General features: G+C 34.5%; 3 protein-coding genes across 13 annotated transcripts in view; 1 reads left to right on the forward strand and 2 right to left on the reverse strand.

Annotated features, from left to right (window-relative positions):
* The first annotated feature begins 1,519 nt into the window (after positions 1 to 1,519).
* LOC106674420 (lysine-specific demethylase 4B-like) overlaps positions 1,520 to 20,950 on the forward strand; it is a 36,719-nt gene continuing 17,288 nt past the window's right edge. For 4 of the 7 annotated variants that reach the window (XM_014407144.2, XM_014407127.2, XM_014407135.2 and 1 more), the window contains exons 1-7: positions 12,355 to 12,971; positions 19,237 to 19,542; positions 19,602 to 19,786; positions 19,871 to 20,024; positions 20,189 to 20,337; positions 20,401 to 20,565; positions 20,709 to 20,899. In XM_014407144.2, coding sequence (XP_014262630.1) covers positions 12,846 to 12,971; positions 19,237 to 19,542; positions 19,602 to 19,786; positions 19,871 to 20,024; positions 20,189 to 20,337; positions 20,401 to 20,565; positions 20,709 to 20,899 — 1,276 coding nt within the window. In that variant the 5' untranslated portion in view covers positions 12,355 to 12,845. Of the gene's footprint in view, positions 1,755 to 1,822; positions 1,910 to 7,750; positions 7,825 to 12,354; positions 12,972 to 16,389; positions 16,449 to 19,236; positions 19,543 to 19,601; positions 19,787 to 19,870; positions 20,025 to 20,188; positions 20,338 to 20,400; positions 20,566 to 20,708; positions 20,900 to 20,950 lie in introns of those variants that run through there. The other 3 variants (XM_024228870.1, XM_024228871.1, XM_024228872.1) reach the window with 3 other exon arrangements.
* On the reverse strand, positions 2,206 to 4,879 carry LOC106674444 (cell cycle control protein 50A-like). Of its 2 annotated transcripts, XM_014407171.2 has the most exons (11): positions 4,707 to 4,877; positions 4,329 to 4,416; positions 4,057 to 4,204; positions 3,844 to 3,876; positions 3,653 to 3,786; positions 3,465 to 3,593; positions 3,206 to 3,398; positions 3,018 to 3,131; positions 2,710 to 2,904; positions 2,478 to 2,643; positions 2,210 to 2,341 (listed from the first exon to the last, which is right to left on the reverse strand). In XM_014407171.2, the coding sequence occupies exons 2-11, from the start codon at positions 4,413 to 4,415 to the stop codon at positions 2,317 to 2,319; spliced, it is 1,224 nt and encodes a 407-aa protein (XP_014262657.1). In that variant the 5' UTR covers position 4,416; positions 4,707 to 4,877; the 3' UTR covers positions 2,210 to 2,316. The 2 variants fall into 2 exon arrangements, with proteins under 2 accessions (XP_014262665.1, XP_014262657.1); XM_014407179.2 differs by lacking the exon at positions 3,206 to 3,398 and having other exon boundaries at positions 2,206 to 2,341; positions 3,518 to 3,593; positions 4,707 to 4,879.
* On the reverse strand, positions 5,011 to 16,225 carry LOC106660767 (coiled-coil domain-containing protein 130 homolog). 4 transcript variants are annotated; one of them, XM_014383699.2, is made up of 6 exons: positions 16,165 to 16,225; positions 6,993 to 7,215; positions 6,817 to 6,928; positions 6,481 to 6,741; positions 5,318 to 5,456; positions 5,011 to 5,250 (listed from the first exon to the last, which is right to left on the reverse strand). In XM_014383699.2, the coding sequence occupies exons 2-6, from the start codon at positions 7,190 to 7,192 to the stop codon at positions 5,084 to 5,086; spliced, it is 879 nt and encodes a 292-aa protein (XP_014239185.1). In that variant the 5' UTR covers positions 7,193 to 7,215; positions 16,165 to 16,225; the 3' UTR covers positions 5,011 to 5,083. The 4 variants fall into 4 exon arrangements, with proteins under 4 accessions (XP_014239185.1, XP_014239167.1, XP_014239158.1 ...); XM_014383681.2 differs by having other exon boundaries at positions 15,993 to 16,165; XM_014383672.2 differs by lacking the exon at positions 16,165 to 16,225 and adding an exon at positions 12,048 to 12,323.

The following is a 20,950-nucleotide window of genomic DNA, read 5'->3' on the forward strand; positions in this document are numbered from 1 at the left end:
TATTGTAAAAACTAATAAATACAGAAAGCCAATTTAAATTTAACTTGTGACGAAGCAAAATTAGTGGGTATCAACCCAAAATTTTTGAACAATAGATTTAAAAAAAACATTATTTTTAGAAAAATTATCCTTTATTTAAAACTACGATTGCAAGTTATGCATAAAGACAATTTGTGTAAAAATAGTACATTATTAACAAAATGCTTCCCTTATATTCTGTAAATAAAGTCTGCAAAGATAGACAATGATTTTTATTTATTTATTTATAACTCCAACAGAATGAATATAGAAAAAGAGTAGTCAAAAAAGCACATAATAACAAAAAGAAATAAATGATTAATTAAGCAATAATAACAAAATCTCAAGGCTTAAGGATTCGTGGCAATTTTAATTTAACTGAGTGCAAGGAAGCAATCTCATTTTCCTCGGTAGGGGGGAGTTTAGTCCATATTCTGTTTTGCAATGTGGGACAAAGAACAATTTATGGTTCCTTTGTGGTCGCTGAGGCACACATAGTGATAAATATAAGTTCTGGTTATCGAGGACCCCATATCACAATTTCCAACCCCAGATCAGCAGAAATACGGCGGGAAGCTAAGTGACTAGACCAAGCCAGTTCAATCTTTCCAAGTAATTCAGATTGGCAAGACCAAATTTAAAGGCCGTAATTCTGGTTGCATTCCTTTGTACTTTTTCTAAGTCGCTAATCTCGTAGTAAGGGGACCACACGACACTTGCATATTCCAGATGGCTACACACGAGGGATTTATAATATATTTTAACTGCCAAGACATTTTTAAAATCTCTAGAATACCCAGTAATAAAACTAAGATTGCATAGAGCCTTACCTCGAATTTGTTTGATATAAAGAAAAAATAAATAAAAAGTTAAAAACCTTGTTTTTTTTTTACCTCCAAGGTTAAAATATTAATTATTTATGTAAAGTATTTAGTAACTGTTAATAAATGATTATATGAGATGCAGTCTGGTGTGATGTAGGTTTAGAAAAATATTTTCTTTATCGTGCCAACGTTTCGATCTTTATTGAGATCATCTTCAGGGCCTGGTATTTAAAAACATTGTTTAAATTATACACATACATACAAGATATGATATGAATTTATACAATGATGTACACAATATAGAAATTTTAGGTTTAATCAAAGTATTGTACTCCTAAATAATTCACTCAAAGTATGTTCTATGTATGTGTTACTGTTGTGTGTTGTGTTATAAATCCCCCCCCCCCGCCCTGAAGATTATCTCAATAAAGATCAAAACATGGCATGATAAAGAAAATGTTTTTCTAAACCTACATCACACCAGACTGCATCTCATGATCTCTAAATAATCTTTAATTAATTACCGTGACACATGTAAATAATATTTTAGAACAATTGACACAACAATGTTGTGCTAAGAATTATTTATTAAATACAAATTTATTGTGAAAAGTTATTAAGTTATACAATGCATATTAAACAATACACTACATATAAGTGAAGCATGTTCAACCAAATTTAAAAATCTATTGGTTAGATTTATTGGTTCTTTTCGTTTTGTATTTGAACAATAGTTTTGACTATAAGTTGTGGCGGAGAAGAACATTCTGACTTAAGAACTTAAGCCAATGGTCCGCAGTGAACACAGCTGATCTATTTAGAATAGTTTTGGATCGAAACCAGTTCAGGCTACTGATCGCCAATGTTCTATGAGGACATGGCACTTGGAGAAGAAGATAAGTTGTGCTGAATGTAAATATACCATATTAGATTATACAGTATTAATTTGATAAAAATAAAAATTTCTTTGTTTGTCCCAGGTTGTTTTTTGAGGCCAGAGCTTTTATAACATTCATAATTATGGTAGTAAACTCCCAAGTACGGAGGATGCTGAGTCATAATAGAAAGTGAGTTTTTATATTTTTATTTTTAAATTTAGCCGTTATTTTACTGTTTTAGGTTAGATTTAAATTTTTTTATTCTGCATTCATACTGATTGAGGGATTTTCTTAAATAAATAAGGTATCCTGTAATTTAGGCATCTCTTATCATATTTTTTACTTGGTGTATATAAGTTTCTCGTTGATTTAATTTTTTCATTGTATTTCCTACAAACTAGTTCCCCTTGAACATTACAATAATTTTTATCACATGATATAGTTTGGGAGTAAGAGTTTGACGTATATTTGAAATATACATTTGAAAATAAAACACAAATTTTGTGAAAATTCTGTTATATATTATTATACTTACCGCTATTTTCAATTATTTTTGCAGGTACAAATAAAGTGGGATATTCAATTTGACATTATTTTTATAACAGTGATCCTTTATAAGGCCTGAAATAAACCAAATTTAATTAATTAATTTAGGATTAAATTATCCATATTAGAAAAAGGAACAACTTGGTAATGGAGGGGGGAGTAATTTATGTCAATTAGATAGTCTTTTATGATGAATAATTCAAAAATTCACCTTTTTCCATAGTTAACATGAATATATAAACAGAAAGCGCCAAATAGTACACACGCCAGTCCAGTTAAAACAAAATAAATACCAAGGAATGGATTTTTTCCTCCAAGGAGTGACATGGTAGAAAAGATCACTCTTTTACGAAAATCCTTATGATGAACGGCAAAGTCTGAAACATATTTTTATAAATTTTTTCAATATATTATATGATAGTGCAAAAAAAGAATATGCTCACTGTATTCTATTTGCAGTTCATAATCGCCTTTTTTGAGACCTTTAATTATTCTGTAAAGCTTACGAAAATTGGGCAGAGCAGATGTCCTCATCCATACTATTAAATCTTCATTTTCCAATCCATTATTTTGTGGGTCATCTGGATCTAGCTCCCAAATACTCTTTTGCCAAAAAATCGGTTTGTCAAATTCTAACCCTGAACCAGAGCATAGTGTATATTTTGAAGGAAATAAAACACGAGAGAGAGAGAGAGAGAGAGAGAGAGAGAGAGAGAGAGAGAGAGAGAGAGAGATCTAGGGAAGGACCTACCTTTTAATGAATTATTATCAGGGTTTTTAAATTTGGTTTTTTTATCCCAATCCCAAACTCTTCCTTTCTTTTCAAGATTGATTTCCTGAGTCTCATTAAAAAGTTTTATTGTGTCTAAAAATTAATTACCAAATTTTTTAGAAGTGCCATTAATTTTTAAGTGTTATTACAATATAAACTTCATCAACCATTAAATAAAGAATTTGCAATCGCCCCACAAGGAAGAATAGGTTTGTTTGAATTTGAAAATTTAAACGGTTCACAATCGCTTGAAGGAACTTTACTCAATTTTCCTACTAACTGTTTATCATCTCTTGATTTGACATACTTCCTATGATTTTGAAAAAAATGATGCAACGAATAATACATGAAAATTTTTCCCTGAAAAATATCAAGCAATGTCAAGCAAAGTTTAGTCTGACTCAGGCAGCCAAGTCACATATTTACTCCTATATCCTCCTTCAGAGAAAAATTCATTTTACAATTGCAGGTTGCATTACCACTCTTTATATCATCTATGCATTTAGTATTAGCAGAACTTTGGCAGTTTGTGTAGTCGATTACTATTTCTTGAACCTGTAATGATCGAATTAAATACCAATAGAATATTAATATTAAATATCAACAATATTTACCATTTCTGAGAAATAAATACAAATCATGCCAATTGGTATTAATACAATACCAACTATAAAAAATATTTTGAGTGTTGATTCGGCTGTAAGCCACAATTGCCAAGTATGTAGTGATTGCTGATAAAATGGATTTGCTGTAAAGTAATTTAATTGTTACATTAGGACAATTTTATAATGAAACAGTTTATTACCTTTAGGCCTTTTCTTTCCTAAACTTGTTTTTCCTAAATCCAATTGGAAAAAATAAATAATATCAAAGACAAACTTTGTATTAACATCTAATTTACTATTTTGAAAATAGAAAGAGTTTATGCTTAAAACATCCCGTTTGAAAGTGTTTTCTTTAAGGCAGACTTTAACAAATTCAATTTTCAAAATAATTTTCATTTTGTAATTTCTCTTACTTTTTGTTAATGACTTTTCACTTTCACTTCTTTTTTGCTGCGAAGTAGATTGAACATCCTGTTTTGTGTTTTTGTTATGCCCGGTTTGCAACTGCTTTAAACCATGTTGGGATAATAATTCTCTTCTTATATTTGATTTTCCTACACCCTGTTAAATTTGAGGAAATAGAATTTTCAATTTGACCCATTCCTCGATTATTTATTTTATTGTTATAGGAAGTTCCTAAAACCACTGGTTATTAATGACTGATAAAAACTTTTATTTCACTTACACTTGTGTCCTTTTTGTGTTGTCCCTTTTTGTCCTGTTCCATGGGGGTTCTTGAAGAGTATGACTCTTTTTTCGCTGATGATTTCATTCTAGGAAGAATATTTTTCAGTTGTTGGAATTTTAATGAAACCTTATACACATTTAAATAAAATGTCTTTATTTTCTATAACTGGGCACGTTGGTTTTTAGTTAACAAATGAAACTTTCAAGTCTTATTTGTATCCAATTATGTTTGATTTAACCTTTTTCATCTTAAATCTCTTTATTTGAATTATCTCACAATAAAAGAATTTCTTTGTAGTTGTACGCATTTGAATTTAAGAGCTCTGCATTTTAATACTTTTAGGAATATAGCACAGTTAATATAAACATCATATACCTGTTCTATTATATACAAGTGACAAATATGTCGCTTAAAATTCTTATACAAATAATACAAATAAGTCTCATTTCAGAATACTTGCAAATCTACTTTTGAAAATGCCCCAAGTTTTGTCAGCTGTTCCCTTTCGAAATTACAGTTAATAGTACAGATGGAATTTATTACAATTAATTCATTAGAAATTTTGTGCATTTCGAAAAGAAAAGCCTTCGTTATTTAGGTAATAAGTAAAAAAAAATTAATTAATTAAATCAATAATTTCTTTAACATTTGTTTATTTATGATATAAAGGTTTATAATAAATAACAAAAAATAAAAACAAAGCCTCTTGGAATAACAACCAAAATATTAAAGTTAATATTTATAATACAATTTTAGACATCTTCTTCTGATGAATCATAATCATTGGCCACCAGAGAAGATGGAGGCGGAGGGATTTTTAATCTGATGCCCAAGTCAGGCTTTGGCTTCTCGAGACTTTTAGGAATTATAAGGCTCTTTTGGATTTTTTTCATTTTTAGATTCAATTTCTCGTTGGCACCTGTGTTTATGAGAAAGAAAGTGTAAAACTTGTGTAAACGTACATCTCAATAAAACTTTATACATACTTGTCGAAGGTTGTAGCTTTAAGAGGGAGGCAAGCTTGATGTCATCCTCATTCTCAGGGAGAAGTGCTATACTCAGACTTGACTTTTTTAAAAGTATATTATCCACTTTCTCTTTTGCTTTCAGCTCTTTTTTCTTTTTCTAAAATTTTCCATACATATTGTAAATATAATTAATAAATGTAGAGTAAATTCATCTGCATTAGAGCAATTCCCAAAGTCTGATGAACATATTATTAAGGATTTAACTGGACAGCATAAATATTGCCAAGAAATAAGTTACTTATAGAATAATTAAGCTATCACTAATAAAACTCATTATATCCTTTAAAACAGTATAAATTAAAGATTTAAATTAAGTTGATTTGAAAATAATGACTTGAATTTAAACATAGTGGTCTGGTGAGTGGACATTGACTGCATAAGGTGCAACATGTGAATCATGCCAACTGTCCTTCTGGGTGTGGTGGACGCAGATTATACATTTATACTCTTCCTCCACGATTCCATTAAAAATCCCTAGGACCATCTCAGAAAGAGCAAACATGTCACAGGCTGTGGTCATTTCAATTTTTTTTTTTTTACTTGAGATTTTTTATTGATTGATGGGATGATGATAAGAATAGAAGTTATTGGGTGGGAAGTAAAGTGTCTTTTCCACATTTGGCATTAACTTTTGATTTTTTTTTATATATAAAAAAACCACCAAACTACTTTATTTTAAAAAAGTCACTGAAGATGGTCTATATTAGGCTGAAACACATCGGAAAAAGTTTTAGGGATGGTTAGGGTTGCTTTTCTGTGTATATGTTTGGTTATTTTAATTGATTATTTACCCATTTTGTATGATTTTGTAAAATAAAGTAAAACTTATTATTGAAAGTTGAAACAACTTTTATTCAGCTTCATACCCAAATTGATCTAATGTTTTGTGGGTTGCCTACTTCATTTACTTAGCGCTAAATGGGGCACAACTGTTATATGTTATGATTTATAGCACTTATATGAACGTTATTAAAATGAAAACATCATTTACCATATTTTTAAGTTCCAGAGAGCAATTGGGTTCTACCTTGGACAGCCAAATTGGCCAAGGATAGGACACAGCCAATGTTAAAACTTCAGCCAGTTTGGGAGTTGCTTTTATGAAAATGTCTAATACTCACACGAAATTGTGCTCTCAGCATCATGTTGGCCTGGAAGTCATTTTTCCATTTTGAATCGTTTTGACTAATTAATTTATTGAGGACTGGATTTATTTTTGCACTATGTTCTTTGTCGTCTGTCCCATGTTCTAGTTTAAACATGGCATCATCAAAAAGTCTTTTGGAAGTCTCTTTGTCTTCAGGGACAACCTGGCCGTTTTCGGTCGGGTCCCAGCGGTTTTCCTGTCTCCTTGCTCCACTGACAACAATATATTCCAGGTTCTTAAAAAAAAAAAAAGTTCAATAAATTATGCATATATAATAAATTGGAGTATTAATATATTTAGCCAAACTTACAGCAGGATCAGTTTTTATTTCAAAATGGTTATCACATAAATGGCACTTCATCCTGAACTGGTAAACTGGAGTTGTATAGTACATTCCGATTTTCTTCTTCTCTGCATTGTACCTGAATACAAAGTCCGAATTAAATCGCGATAGTAAGGGTTTGGATTAAATTGAGTAATAATTACCTAACGCCCATTCCGATGTGATTTTTACAGCCTTCGCACCATATATTGAAGGGCATTTCAAAACGTATTATTAAGATGCCCATGTGGAGCTTCCTCGCCCGCTCCCTGAGAGCATGAGTCCCAAGAAATTTGTTCAGCCCACCTTTGGCTGGGTTGTAATCAGGTGGATAGTATTTGTTTGTTCCTTTTCGCTCACCCATTTTGCCGGATTTTACTTACACCTCTGTAAATCCAATTGGGAGAAAAAAAAGAAAATTTTAGAATATATAACATGCTCTCTGACCAACACCATTAGGCTTTTGCACAAAACCGTTAAAAACAAATTAACTTAATTATTAAACTTAATAAAATACTATGTAGATTATTATCTTCAGGATTCTAATGATCAAAACTGACTTGTGGTCTTAAAACATGCTTTTTAACTACTAAATTTTGTTAAAAAGAAAATGCTTTTGTAGGTAACATTATTTCAACTGTTTGTTGAAGGAACGTGGTATAAATATTAATATACACTCACATTTTATCTATGATTAAAGAATCTCATAAATTATTTGATGACTAATAACATCATCTAAATTACTAGTAATAAAAAAAGCCCAGCAGCCCAGTCTGATGATAGCAGAGTTAACACAAGGAAATATTCATTTGTTACATAAAATTATCAGCTATCTACTTTTTGCAACTAGGTGTTGAGTCTAGTTTCTGGGAATCTAAGTAAGCAGTAAAGTTGCATATCTCCTACTCTGGCCCACAGCCCGTAGGACATTAATTCAATAAAGTTGTGTGAGTGAAATAAAAAAGGAATTTTTACCTATCGCATTTCATCGTTGTGGTGAGTGAGAATGTTTACAAAATATTTTGCGCTCGTTTTTAGAATAGATAACAAAATGAGTACTATTTGGTTAATTTTCCATTTTACAGTCAAAAGTCATCATTTATGTACTACATTACAAGAAACTTTAATATTAACTTAGCCACGAACAATCATGTATAGCACAAATTTGCACATCATGGCCCCATAAATTATTTTTTAAAAAGTAGGAACCGCTGGGTTTTTCTTAAAAATTGATTATATAATTGTGGATCGGGTTTCTTTATTATTAATTAACAACCAATTTTATTTTAAAAAAAGTAATATTTTGGGACTGGGGCTCCCACGTCCCCTCCTCAGCAACAACTTGAATCTGGAAGAATGCAAAGAAAGAATTACACTCTTCCAGACTAAGGGAAGGTTGTCGCGAAGAAAGTAAAGTATTAAGTTGTACAGTAAAGGTACACCTTAAATTTAAATTTGCAATTCAATTCTATCCTACGTTTTCCTGAGGAAGATTGCATAGATGGTAGATAGCTTGAACAAAAGGAAGCAATAGAAATGATGGTGAGGTATGTAGATTCACTTTTTGATTTCACTTTTTTCTACTCACACTATTTGTTGTAAAAAACAAATCTGTGGGTGAAACCATCATTTACAAAAAAAAGAGGAAACAATAGCAAACAAATATAACAATTTTTCAAAGACTATTCACTTCTTTGACTGACGTTTTTGCCTCTATAGAAGAGTAAAGACTCAAAACCAGGCAAAATGTAGGGAAAAGAAATTAATTGTTTTATCTTTTCTTCTACATCTACATAATATGTAAACTATATATACTCCTGACCGACACCCGGGCAATTCTGGCTAATGAACCATTCATGGTCATCCTTAACAAAAATAAATATGTTTATTCAACACTTGTTGTTTTATTATTAATGCCAACCTTAAAAGTTATACATACAAGGTTGAGGCAGTTCATGATTTCTTTAGCAAACCAAATCCAAGAAACAATCACCTAAAATGGAGAAGAGAATTTGTTGATGATTTAGTTATCACATGAAGAAACTGAAAAGGAGGTGTCGAGGTTGCCACCCAACCGTCTGCGCCACAATGCCTCTAGTGTCCCGTAGGACCCCTAACTGTGTGAGAGCTGCCTTGGAGGTGTCGAGGTTGCCACCCAACCATCTGCGCCACAATGCCTCTAGTATCCCGTAGGACCCCTAAATGTGTGAGTGCTGCCTTCATTGGGGACACCAAGGTAATATAGCAGCAGTGCCAGAGGGTGGTCCACACAGATGACTCCCCACTGCGGCTATGGAATGAGGAGAGAGCAACATGTACTACAGCCTGGTACGCCAGACAAGGTACTGCTCAAGTGCCTGAACAGGAAATCCGAGAAGAGGGAAATTCAGGGGGATGGAATCTTGGAGCTCCCAGAAGATTGTGCAGCTGCGTCATCTGACCGGCTACTCTCAATGTCGATGAAGAGCTGACCTACCAGGAACTGCAGCAGAGGATTAACCTATTGCATGGCACCCGCAACCGAAGGAGACAGTTGTGGATAAGCAGCATGTGTTCCCTGAGGTTCTAATCGTCGGGACAGTCATCGGAATAGGGCTGTGGAAGAGGAGATCCCGTGTCTAGATCACGATGACCACCACGCCTGCAAGTGAGGAGACACCATATTTGCCGAAGACCGTTCAAGACGCTGGGCACTAACGCCAATTAAAGGACAGTTTTGTAGTTCTAAGTTCGTATGCAAGAACCATATTGTAAAGGGAGGAAGTATACAGGGTATGCACACTTCTGGGAAAGAGGAGGTAATGTGAAGATTCCAGAAAGGAATCTTAAACAGATTTTTTCTATTAATTACATTTAATGTAAATATTAAGACTGGAAGTTTGAATATTTCAGCTAATTGTTGGGAGAGCGTATTGTGTAAAATTGGGTTATCGGAAGTGTCCTTGAATCTAGGGAGCCGACCGACCTTGCCTTTCACGAAAACCCCAGACATAGCTAAATAAAGCTGGCAAAATGATAACAGCTGGGTGTTTGTGACTGAGAAATATGGGTCGATCCTGGGCAATCGCTCCAGAAATGTATACTGTTATGCTGACAAGTGGCCTTATTGCACAATCCCTAGGACTAGCTAATGCCCGGATTCGTCTGGAAAAGCTCAATGACCTGAGGAAGACCAGGGGACTCGGGTCACCAGGTAGCATAGCAGTATTTTGTAAGCTTGACGGGTTCCCCACCTCCTCCCCGACTAATTGGCTTAAATACTATCCCTAGGGGCCAGTCAAGAGGGCAGGCTCGAGTAAGACTTGGTCAGAGTCTGAGAGAAGGACAGGTGTGGTCATGACAGCTGGCATAGAGAAGAGTCAGCTGGAGTCATAAAGGACAGCAAGAGGGAGGAAGGTGAACTAGTGCGGCTCAGCATAGTTTGCGGAATCTGATCCACCCAACAGTCGAGACAGATGCTGGCATTCCAGTTCTGTGAATACTAGATTTGTCAATCAGTTGGCAGGAGAGTTAGAGAACAGTTGGGGGCAATTTCGAGGCTGCAGCCTAATCTTGAATAATGCATTCTTCATGAATTAAGCTGATAGAAATAAAAAATTTGTTGGCTTGGGGTATCTATTTGTATATAGAAGTGTAGGTTTAATTTATAAGTAGTATTGTTTAATTATTTAGAATTAAGAGACTTGTGTATAAGAATAGAGAATTGTTTGTTAAATTGTATTAGTCGGGGGATTGTTCAGTCTTTTTGAATAAAGAGACTTGAATGTTCTACCCTAATAGTTGTGCTTTTCCAAACCTACCCCTGCAGTTAACTAGAAAATGGTGGGCACTCACCCGTCAGGCAGGGCAACCTGACTCACCCTAGCTAAAAGCTTGACGGGGCTGGAGTAGATCACTATTCACTTCTGGGTCAAAGCCCACCTAAGTGTTCGGCATGTATAGAAAAGTTGCCCAATGCATCCCACTTAAATTGAAGGTTGGCATTCCTACCCCCTCTCTATACGGAGCCAAGGAATATGAGAATCTAGGCAGCGAATCTTTGGATCCTCTATTCTGATTTTCAAAGAAACAGGACTGCACACCGATAAATATCATATTTTGTCCTTTTGGGTGCATAGAGTGTAAGTATATTATTAGCATGAATGTGCTGTGTATCAGACAGCTGATGGTAGAATATTGAATAACCTATCGACTTTCAATTGACGAAGAGAAAGAAAGGGGATAATTTATTGTTTGAAAATTTTAAAATGTTTATAAATTATTTTTTCAAAACAGTTGACAAAAATTGTCCTGAATTTGGTGCCAACAAAGCAAGAACAAATGTAGAAACTTAGAGTTAACAGAGGTATTATCCTCACACGATTAAGAATAGGCCATGCAAGGTTGACACTTACTTCTGGGCCAAAACCTTTGGATCCTCTGTTCCAACAGGACAGTAGTGACATCTCGTTTTGTTACCTTTTGGGTGGCCCTAAGAGGATTTGAATTTGTAGAAAAGGTATTATCCACACACGATTAAGAATAGGTTGACACACGGACACTTACTTCTGGCCAAAGCCCACCTAAGTGTCCAGCATGTATAGAAAAGCGGCTTGATGCATCCAACTTGAATGAAGTCATTCTTAGCTCCATATAGAAAGCTTGTAAGAATGCCAGCCAATATGAGATTTTGGGTAACTTTGGATCCGCTGTGACATCTCGTTTTATCTTTTGTGTACATTGGGCGTGAAGATATTCATTAGCATGAATGCGTAGTATGAGAGGGCTGATGGTGTTATATTGAATTCCCTATTGACTTTCCGTTGACAAGGAAACTGAAAGGAATGTATTGGCTAAAAATTTGATGATGTTTATAAATTAATTTTTTCGTACCAGTTGACAAAAATTTTCTACATTTGGTGCCAATGAACAAATGTAGAAGCTAAAAAATTTCATGGTCAGGAAGATAACATTTCTTAGTTCTGTTACAGCAATATACAGAAATAAAAACGGATTGCAGTGGTAAGGAGTACATGTTTACAATATTATTTGTATCGTTTTAAAATTATAGAATATTAAAAAAAAAGGCCTAACTACATTTAAAAAAACAGAATCACCTAAGATAAATAAATAATAATAAAAATATCATAATATTGTTGTTTTTCGGTTCAAAGGCTGTACGTGCTTTTGGAATACATTATATTATTTTTAATTTGTATATTTATAAATAAATAGCTTACCTATAAGAAAAAAAGAACAATTTATTTTGTGTTGTCACAAATTTAGTTTTCAACCAGTACAATATCGAAAGTTAGAAGTTGGGAATAGAACCTCTCACTGTAACGTAGGAATATATATTTTCGAAATAAGTGATAGTAAATTTAATTTAAAAAAAGGTTCTTCTTCCGATTCATAAGAAAGGGAAATTAAACAATTAAAATCTTGGAGTAAAGTTAATAAAGGGAAAAAATCTGTGACGAGGAAGAGGGCGCAGAAAACTGAGGACGTGATCCGTTTGCTCCTGGTAATGGCAATCGGTTTGGAACGCGAGTCGTAAGGCTATGTTTGACCGTCTTCAGTACCCTGTATCGCTCAATCCGAGTGTCAGTCCGAGTGAAGTTCGCTAAGTCCGAAAAGCCCGTATTATGCCGTCAAGCATATCCGTTAATATGCTCAACACGGATATAACGTGAGTCGTCGTCGGCCCGTCAAACTCGCGTGTTTTCACTCTGTTCCGAATCGGGGGTGGAAAATTGTGTCATATTGCAAGTTAAACTCGCCCTTTCGCAAACGTTTTACATCGGCTGTTTTGGGAGACGGGTTTCCTTTTTTCTCTCTCTGAAACGATCTCTCGAAAGACGAAACTAAGCCCGTTTCTTGTGAAATCACGAGTAAGAGCACGGCCAAGTCCCCGAGTGCACCCGTCAAGTGCCGTCGCTCAGGTTTTGTTTACATCCGCTTGTAAACATTAATCAATTTCCAAATCAAGTTTCACTTTTTTTTGTTTATTGGCCGATTTGTGAATTGTCGTTTTTAAAATGGATTCTAAGCCGGGAGTGCCTAAAATACAGGTCTTCAGGCCGACTTACGAAGAATTCAAAAATTTCTCGAAGTACGTCGACTTTATCGAAGAACAGGGCGCTCACAAAGCTGGGCTCGCTAAAGTAAGAGAATTTTTTTATTATTAATTTTATGTTCTTTTCAATTAAATTAGCTTTACAAATAAATAAATAATCCGAAAGGCAGCTAACCTCAGTTACGGCTGATACTGGCACATAGTCATTTTTCCCTAACTTACAAGTATCTGTCAGTGTAAAAACAAGTTTGTTTTTTCTAGTTTTAGAAATTGTTAATCTCCAATTGTCAACCGGTTTTGGCATGCAACATGTACACGAGAGATTTGACACTGGCTACGACTTGTGGATTTAAAACGAAAAAAGTTAATTAATAGAAATTCGTCAAACACAAAACATTAACAAACGAAAATATCGGCACATCTTTCTCCATCCCATCTTAAAATGACATTCTGTCCAATGTCAACGATACACGTTTAGTCGTTCATATTTGAAGTAAAATTCCTCCAATATTTCATTAAAACGCGTTTATTATTTTATCATTTCAGTAATTAAAATTTTATGCATGAACCATGTAGCCTATCATGTTTCGCCCTCAATCCTCATTCGACAGAAAAAACCCTACACCCAAAATCAGAGAGTTTATTTAATAAAATATAAAAAATACACTTTTGTATTGAACAATGGGCACAGCATGCCTTGCATAAATCTCATTTAGGTGCCAGGGCATGGAGTTTATCAACTTAAAGCTCCTGGCTTAATGTAATGCTGCCAGAAGAACATTTCGGTTCACAACTCAATTGGGTAAACGATCAAATATTTGTTGACTATAAAAAAAGTTATGGCTTATAGAACAACGCGTATTCGTAGTGCCAAGTTTGTCTCCTTATGACAGTTTCAATCTAGGGCTACATGTTGGTGATCAACAGAGATTAGTGAAATAAAATCGGATTTTGGACATAATAATTCCCAAAATCAAACTTAATGTGATAAGCGTACTCATTCCTGAACTTTTGCTCGTGACACCTGTCAGAAAAGACCTGGCAGTAGCACACTTTGGAGATAATACAGCAGCACAAAGTACAACAGAATATGTTTTACATGTAACACTAGTGTTTGACATGAAGATTATCAGACGGAAATCTAGGAAATGGAGCACTGCAACCTTCTGGCTTATTATATTTTTCCATTTCATTATTTCAGTTGACTTGTGATCCTTCCCTTAAGAGGTATAAGCCGTTGCTTTTTCCCTGGATTTTCTTTTTATCCCAGGTTGTCCGGTGCGTCTCATTCATAAACGATATGGGTGGCTGTTTCTTCCAGTTGCATAACTACTATCTAAAAAAATGTGGGCAAAGTAGAGGATAGAAACATGCCGACTAGGTCGAAAAAAAAAACCCAGCTACATTGGTGCAAATCCTTTGTTAATGTGATTGAGAAGTGTGGTCTTTCCACTTTCCACAGTATGGTCCTAATCGTTGGGGTTGCACCATATATGTTGTAATAATGGTGATGAATATGGATACTAGGGAGTGGGTTTTTTGTTCCCCAGGCACTGCTGTGTTCTGTTTTATTTTCCTTTCCTAGTTCAATGTAATTGCCTCAATCTTTCTCAGGAAGTACTAGGTCATAGACTGTCGTTGCTTCAATTTCTTACCCTGGGTTTCTTTGTATCCCAGGTTGTGTCTCCATTGAGTGGTTGCTTTGCATAGAAGATGATATTTGGCCGTTTTTTCTCTTCCTCCCCATTGCATATCATACAAATGGGACCATTATCGCCACTTATCCTTGTTACATAAGAAAAACTAAGTTTGATTGAACATCTAATCTTGCTAATCTTAATCGAAAAACAGGGCACTGTCATCTGAAGAAGAAACCAGTACACATAAGACATAACCCTATCTTCAGACTTTAAATTCACAAATCCTCAAGCAAGAAATCCCCCACAATACTCTGAAACCTCTCACCGTACTTTTTTTAAACTAAAATACTCCATTTTCAATCTTATATCTTAACCCCACAAACTTTCTGTCACATATCCTTTTACAGACTCATCAGCCTTCTCCCAGTGATGTCTAAAATCCTCAAAAGACTTCTTAAAATGCTTCCTTTTCTAGTATTTTATAAAACCATTTCCATTTACCAATTCGGCTTCTGTCTTTGCTACTTCACAATACATCCTTGTTTTAAAGATGTAGATGCCATATCATCCGCATTAGGGAGTACTGCTTGGGGGTATTTTTAGTATCACAAGTGTTTGACATTCTGACATCCAGGAATTTCCTACAAAATAAAACAGTTCCTACCTAGTTATGACCTATTCCTGAAATCCTATCTAACCAATCGCTGCTTCAGAGTCAGGTGCGGCAATGAGTTTTCAGAGATAAAGCCGGCCAAGCCGGCAACCCACAAGGGAGCATCCTTGGTCCCATCCTGTACACAATTTATACAGCTGATCTGCCAATCCATTTCAATGTCTTAGGACTGTACCTAGACAGCAGACTGATGTGGAATCCACACACTAGACTGAAGCAATAAGAACAGAAGACTCGGACACTTAAGAAGACTAGACAAAAATCAGATATGACTGTAACAAACAACAATTTACAAAACAATAATTCGACCTTTTTGGTCAAACGGAGCAGATTTGGAGTAGTGTGAAGCCATCCTCAGAGCCAAGCTTATCCAAGCTCCCTACTACATCTCTAACTTCACCACAATGATTTCAACATTCCCTTCGTTCAAGATTTGATCTGCTTCTGCTTCCTGAAATTCCACTCTAACCTTTCTTCTCTCCTTAACCCTTCTGTTCAAACCCATTTTACTATCTCCAATGTCATAATAAACAACATTGGCTCAGAGACCTACTCGCCCCATAATCCCTCAGCAGCGAGAATGCCAGCCTAGGCCGGTTTCTCAAAACATGTTCCGGGAGCAATGCTGACCTTAGTGTCAGTGATGTGTTTGTAGAAAATCAGAAAACTTAATTTGTAAGATGTATAGATGTGTGTACAGGATACAAATAAAATAAAAATAAAAATCTTCCCACTTGATGGGAGAGAGAAAGGAATGTACTCCTACAACATCTTATGGATTGAATTAAGGAGTTACCTGTAGTTTGAGCTGTGGTGGCTAATTGTGACTGTTCTGCTCTTCCGCATACGGATTCTAACAGACCAGCAATAATGTTAAGCTTTTTACATCATTGTTGCAGCAGGTCTGATATAAGTTTAATATATATTTAATCTGATATTAGACTAAGATAACTAATTCTTTTGCCTGCCTTTTTCCTGTGGTGTTGATTTTTTCTTTCTTGCATTTGATCCCAAGGCTTTCTTATATTGCTATTTAGATCTTACTAACATGTATGAACTAGAAACAGTATTCTGTAAACAAAATGTTTATTTAATTTGTTTCCTAATATGTCTTTCAATGTTATTATTTATTATTGGTATGATTTTAATCCTTTACTGTGTTCAAAAATTTGTAAATATTATGACCATATTTTATGCTCAGTATTTGTATTCTTTTAATGGTTAGGAAAGGTTTAATGAAAATGTCATTGAGGTATAAAATTCTGATAATATTGCAAATTATTGTATAAGAAATTTTCCTATCTGCTAAAACTGCACGTTTGTTTGCGGGCGTAATGTATTTTAGATTGGGTGTAGGTGATTGAAAATTGGGTATACAAGCCTGCAAAAGGAACATTTTGTAGGACTCTATGAAAAGCTTGCCTTAATTCTTCTTGGAATGGGCTATATTCAGAACAACTTCAACATATGTACGAGGTTAAATTCACTAGTTTCGTGGTCCAATTAATATCTTTCAATTAATTAAGGTTTTTTTATCTCAACTAAAAACCTTAATTAATTGAAATATGTACGAGGTTTTGTGAAGGTGGTACCTGATTTTGATGGATTTTTTTATGAGGGTTCTTAACAGCAAAGTCATATCAACCCTGAGGGTGCTGGTTTTTAAAATAAAAGCCCATTTGTAACTCCTGTCGGTTTCGAATGCAGGGCTGTTGGATTCGAAGCCGGGATCTTTACCTTACAGTGTTGAACGGTGTGTCTAATGCAAAGGCCACCATCACCCTCCAATGACTTATTATTAAAAACTAATTTTTTTTAAAGAATTATCACTTCTGATAATCCACATCTTCCTGCTTTTACTGATTTTGTCTGTCACACAAATTTCAGCATTTTGCCATCTTCAGTATGATCAAAAGGTTTATCTTATTTTTGCATTGTACAGGAACTACATTTAATAATTTGTCTTTGGCCACATGATAAGAATTGTCTTTCTTTTGCAAAAATCCAACAAAAAATTTTCATTTCTTGATTTTATTTTAATGCATTTATCCTCTCATATTCTTACATTAACAGAACAGAAACATAAATCCATCTTTAAAAATAACCCCCCTCAAGGCTTTTCAAGCTTATTGCAGGCTAATTCTAATCTGCTTTTTATATTGATTGTACTAATGTAAGGCTTTTTATGTCTCTGATGAGAGTATTAAGATACAAATTTTATTGCATTGTGAAATATTTCAAGTGTTACAGTTATATCATAATTCTGTTGTATATCTGCAGAATGTAGAAGCACACTTGATTATTGTGAAAAAATTGCTTGCAAATTGTAGTTGTATATGCAATTTTTTGGTCCTTGTAAATTTTTCAGTTTGTAAGACGAAATGTTTGTTTGCACAATTGAGTAACCTCCAACAATTTTACCATTGTCCATTTGAGTCAAGATACACGTGCAGAAATGGAATGAGCCTATACGCTTATTTCCATTATCTATTATTTGTAAGGGCAGCACTTTGAAACTTGCAAAACAATTTTACATGAGTTTAAAAAAAAAAGTCAAGTAATTCAGCTTAACGTTCAATTACCCACCCTGTCAGTATCTAGAAGAAAGTATGGAAACTACAATGTGTTGAAAAATGTAATTTTTCAGAAGCAAAATAAAGAAAACAGCAGGGATCGACTGTAATATTCTAGTGATAAGTAAAAAAGTAATGTAATTCTGTCTGTTTTGTAGACGCCGGTGGGAGAAAGTATTGGATATCTACCCTCCAAGTCCGGCGCTACCAGGGATAGTTGTCGGCTGTTGCGTAAAGGATTTGATTGATAAAAAATAGTTTAAAACTTCGTTTGATAATTAAATATATTAATTCACAATTTATGACATAAATATGTAAATTAAAATCTGGCTAGAAACAAAACAAAGTTAATGAATTATATAGAAATATAGATAGAGAGAGAGAGATAAGTTGATACAAAAAATGGCAATGTTGAAGAAAAAGAATAAGGACGTTCGTACGTCTTGTCGACTCACGACAGTGAAGATCAAACGATTTTGTGTTTATCTTGATTGGAGTCTGGGAGCCACTCGCTGGATGAAGTCAAAGGTGCGTTCGTTCTTACCCGTCGGAAACCAGATAGCGACTGACTGAAGAAAGCTGATGTATGTTCGTGCATATAGGTCAAAGACCAGGGAGCGACTGGCTGAAGACAGCTGATGTACGTTCGTACGTACAGGTTGAAACCCAGGGAGTGACTGGCTGAAGACAGCTGATGTACGTTCGTGCGTACAGGTTGAAACCCAGGTAGCGACTGGCTGAAGACAACTGATGTACGTTCGTGCGTACAGGTTAAAACCCAGGGAGTGACTCACTGAAGACAGCTGATGTACTGATGCACGTTCGTGCGTACAGGTCGAAAGCCAGGGAGCGACTCACTGTTTTTACGACGTCTTACTGAAAATGACCTACTTCTCCCTCCAGCGTCTTGATCCTTACAAATTTTCCGTTTTCACAATTCTTCAAAATGATAAATTTAAAACACAATGATAAATTTAAATAACAAATGACAAGATTTCCCAACCAACCATTAATAAATAAAAATGTTAGCATAAACACTGTCAAACTACCCGTTGAGTGAGATGTACAGCAGGCCAAACCTCTTTACACAATACCTTTTTCATTCTACCATAGATTAAAAAACAGTTGGACACCATAACTACTCGGCCACTGCAGTCTGATTTTTTAAATATTTTTTTATTTAGTCATCGAACCGTATTCTTGTACTCATACGGTTTTTATTATTAACTCATTGTGTTTTTATTATTTTTACATTTTCATTTATATTTTGTTCAGATCATTGGGAACCTGAACACTTTTGCACAATTTGCTAAGCTTTGGTGAATGTGTAACTGTTATATTCATATAAAAAATCTTTTTGTGGAAATTTCTGTTGAATTGAAATAATGATTTTGTTTTAAATATAACAAATGGTTAACTAAATTGGTACTTATGCTACTAATTTATTTTCTCTTTTGTTTCTTGCAGATAATTCCTCCTCCTGAGTGGAAGCCAAGAGCAGAGGGTTATGATTTAAGTTCAATCCAATTGAAAATTCCAGCACCAATATGTCAAGTCGTAACTGGAAAGCAAGGGCTGTATCAACAGATCAACATACAGAAGAAGCCAATGTCAGTTGTCGAATATCAAAAGCTCGCTTCATCGGCAAAGTACTGCACGCCTCATTACAGCGATTTTGAAGACCTTGAGAGAAAATATTGGAAAAACATTACTTACAGTCCGCCTATTTATGGGGCCGATGTGAGTGGCACTCTGACAGATGATTCAGTAAATGTAAGTTTTTAATTATACCTGGTTAAAAACGGTATTCTAAATATTATTTTTGTGATTAGGAGTGGAACATCAACAGGCTTGGAACAATTTTGGACTATGTTAATGAGGACTATGGGATTTCGATCGAAGGTGTTAACACTGCGTACTTGTATTTTGGAATGTGGAAAACAACTTTTGCCTGGCACACTGAAGATATGGACCTGTACAGTATTAATTATTTACATTTTGGAGCTCCAAAAACATGGTAATTATTATTGATGTCATTCAATTTTTTGAATTTTATTTGTTTATTTGTACTATTTTTTTTTTTTTTTAAATTTGATTTTAGGTATTCGATACCACCAGAACATGGCAAACGTTTAGAAAGGCTGGCAAATGGATTTTTTCCAAGTTACAGCAAAACTTGTCCTGCGTTTTTGCGACATAAGATGACTATTATTTCCCCACATGTATTGAAGCAATATTCAATTCCTTTTAACAAGGTAATATATTATTTATTCAATATTGCATGAAATAACTGCAGGGTGAAGTTAATCCTCGTCCTTACATATTATTAGGTTAAAATGTCTGGCGCTGTTTTAATATAATTTGAATACTTCATTATTAGTTAATTGAAATACTTAATCTGATGATATTTTTTCTATAGATAACTCAGGAAGAGGGTGAAATCATGATTACTTTCCCATATGGATACCACGCTGGTTTTAATCATGGCTTCAATTGTGCAGAATCAACAAACTTTGCCACAAAGCGTTGGGTCGAGTACGGAAAGAGGGCGTTGCAATGCTTGTGCAGGTAAAATATAATTAACAATAGTTTTTTTAATAATTATATTTAATTAAAATTTTTGCCCCCAAGGCCAGACAATGTGAAAATATCCATGGACACATTTGTTAAGAGGTTCCAGCCTGAGAGGTACGATTTATGGCTACAGGGAAAAGATTTAGGTCCCCATCCTGAAGATCCCACACGAGTTTCTGTGGCACCTCCACCATCATCGCAGGAGATCCAATGCAACAAAAAGTAAGCTGTATTTCAAAATAATACATAAAAAATCATCCATTATTTGTTGCTTGAACCTAAATTGTTTAGTCATTAAAAAAAAAAAAAAAACACACAATGTATGGTATTATTAAAATTAAGTTTTGTCTTATTGTTATTTTCAGTAATAAGAATCCACAATTAATGGAAGGGAACAAACGTGTACCACCTCTGAAGAAATCAGAAAACGAGAGAGTTCTTCCGATACCAAATGAGCTTAAGCGAGTCATTGAAGAAATTGAACTGGAAGAAGATTCACCAGACGAAGAACAAATTCAGGTTCTTGAAGATATTTGGCTAAAAGCTGGTGAAATGGGTAAGCTGAGAATACTGTTTAATATTTAAATTAACTACTGATTTGTGTGGT

This window comes from Cimex lectularius, unplaced genomic scaffold (assembly GCF_000648675.2).
Source record: "Cimex lectularius strain Harlan isolate CLEC.00 unplaced genomic scaffold, Clec_2.1 scaffold340, whole genome shotgun sequence".
Lineage (NCBI taxonomy): Eukaryota > Metazoa > Arthropoda > Insecta > Hemiptera > Cimicidae > Cimex > Cimex lectularius.